This window comes from Plasmodium gallinaceum (genome assembly GCF_900005855.1).
Source record: "Plasmodium gallinaceum strain 8A genome assembly, contig: PGAL8A_v1_98, whole genome shotgun sequence".
Classification (NCBI taxonomy): domain Eukaryota; phylum Apicomplexa; class Aconoidasida; order Haemosporida; family Plasmodiidae; genus Plasmodium; species Plasmodium gallinaceum.
This window is the reverse complement of record NW_021628265.1, coordinates 474,802-477,446: the sequence shown is the minus strand read 5'-3', so window position 1 is coordinate 477,446 and position 2,645 is coordinate 474,802. Positions and strand designations below refer to the sequence as shown.

At 16.2% G+C, this 2,645-nt stretch overlaps 1 protein-coding gene across 1 annotated transcript; it reads right to left on the bottom strand.

The window, feature by feature from the left end:
• Window positions 1-57: 57 nt before the first annotated feature.
• PGAL8A_00337900 (tRNA m5C-methyltransferase, putative) lies at window positions 58-1,626 on the bottom strand (the record flags this gene model as incomplete). Its single annotated transcript, XM_028672411.1, has 1 exon — window positions 58-1,626. One exon carries the CDS (start codon window positions 1,624-1,626, stop codon window positions 58-60), a length of 1,569 nt encoding a protein of 522 aa, XP_028528966.1.
• Between the last annotated feature and the right edge of the window lie 1,019 nt (window positions 1,627-2,645).

Sequence of the window (2,645 nt, the reverse complement as noted above, 5' to 3'; positions counted from 1 at the left end):
AAAAAAAAAAAAAAAAAAAAAAAAAAAAAAAAAAAAATTAAAAAGTTTATTTTAATATTAATTTAAAATTTTTTGAATTTTACAAATATATAAAATACCAAATGGGGACTTATCAGGTAAAGAAATATAACCATATTTTGTTTTTTCGAAAAATTTTAAAAAGTTACTTTTTGCTTTATATTTATTAAATTGATTAATGTAGTATGTGTTATAATCATGACTTGAATTATGATCATTAAGATTATTATCATTTGAATTGCAATTATTAGAAAATATATTATCATGATTATGCTTGTCATTATTCTTTTTAATGTTATCTATATTTTCAAATTTAAGATTATAATTTTTATCAGAATTATAATTTTTTGTTGTAGAAGCTTTTATTTTATTATTTTCTTGAAAATTATGTAAAAACTTTTTATATTGTTTTTGAAATTCTTCTTCTATGAAATCAATAATTTTAACTTGATTTCTAAATTTTTTTATTAATTTTTCAATTACATAATCATTTTCATAATGTGATAATGCACAAGTGGAATAAATTATAAAACCATTTAAATGAAGTAGATGAAAAGAATTATACAATAATTCAACTTGAACATTAGAATTATTTTTAATAACATTAATAGACCATTTTTTTATATCATTCGTATTTTTTTTTATTAAATACTCATCAGATGAACAAGGAACATCTAATAAAATTTTGTGAAATTTTGGAAACCTCATGAATGAATTTAAATTTAAACCATTATAATTAGTTATGTGTAAATTATTAGAATTAATTAAATCATTTGGTAAATATTTATTTAATACCTGTTTTAATCTATCATATCTAACTTTATTATATTCATTAATAACAAAAAATCCTTCTCTGTTCATTTTGTAGAAATTAACCATATTTAAGCAACAACTTATTTCAATATCTTTATCATTTATATTAATATTATTAATTCGGTTTAACGGTGATGTATAATATCCAAATAACTTACTTGCTATAACTAACGACTTACCACCAGGAGATGCACACATATCTAATACATATTCATTTTCTTTTATATCCATAAAATAAGCTGACAAAACAGAGCAAGGATTTAAATAATATATTACTTTATCAATATTTTCTATATATCCATCGTAATTCATAATATCATTTATATTTAATAATTCTGATTTATTTAAAATTAATTTTTCATAATTATTTTTTATATTTTCTGAATCATTTTTTATGTATTCATTTAAATCATTATTCATATTTTCTCTTGTAAATTCAGATTTATTTAAATCATTTTGTATTTCTTCAAAATTATTTAGACATAAATTTATTTTATTATTAACTAACATTTTTTCATCAATTCTATCATTTTTATTATTTTCATTTTCATATAAGAAAAAATTACTATATTCCTTATCAATATATAAACCATCAAAGCTAGTTTTTACCTTATTATTTTTTATCAAATATAATAAAATTTTAGTTATATTAATAAAATCACTTTTTATAAAATCTGTTATAAAAGCACCTTGAACTTTCTTTTCTTCTTCTAATTTTTTAAATAATATTTCAGCTCTATCACCATATTCTTTTTTTAAATTTAAAAAATAACCTACTTTACCGTTACATTTCATTTTTTTTCTTATCTTTCCCAACAATAAAAAAAAAAAAAAAATAATAAATAATAATTAAAAAAACAGTTAAAGATTGTTATAAATAAAACATTTTTTTTAAATATTAAACTATGAACAACTATTTTTTTTTATCTAATCTTATAATTTTCAAATTTTCAAATGTAATTAAAGCAAAATTTTAAAACTCAGTTTTAAAATTTTTATGCCTTAGAAATATATGTTTATTATTTATAATTATTAACATTTAAAAAGAAGTTAAAAAAAAAAAAACAAAACAAATAATAAAAATATATATGAATTTAAACATTTAATAATGTAAAGGATTTTCATACAGCGCTTCTAATTGGTTTATTAATTTTATGCGAGAAAAAAAAAAAAAAAAATGTGAAAAATAAATTATGAAATTTTGTAAAGAAATTAAAATAAAATAATAATGTATTGGTAATAATGTTTTAATTAAAAATAAAAAAATGTATAAACAATTATTTATTTTATTTCTTTTTTTTTTTTTTTTTCTTTCCTTGAGTTTTTAAGATTTATTTAAATGACAAAAAAAAGCTATATGCATTTTATTAAAAGAAGTTTGTAAATAAAGGTAAACAATTAAAGTAGATATATATTTTTAATCAACTGAATGAATTGTATTATAATAATTCTTGTTAATGAAATTAAGTATTGAAAAGAAGGTAACAAAAATAAAAGGATAACATAATAAAAAAAATTTTAAATAAAATTTTGTAATTAAAAAAGTTAAAAAAAAAAAAAAAATAATAAAATAAAGAATAAATAAAATAACAGTTATAAATGGATTATTTTTCATATAAATTTAAACTCATATATTATATTTAATATGTAAATCTTTTATAAAGTAAAAAATATATATATATTAGCATAAGTGAATCAGGAATTAAACAATTAAATGTAAAGATATAATGAATAATGTACCGTGTATTTACTTACAAGAGGATGAAAATTATAATGAAGAAAAAAATTTGAATGAAAATAAAATTTTGTTAAAC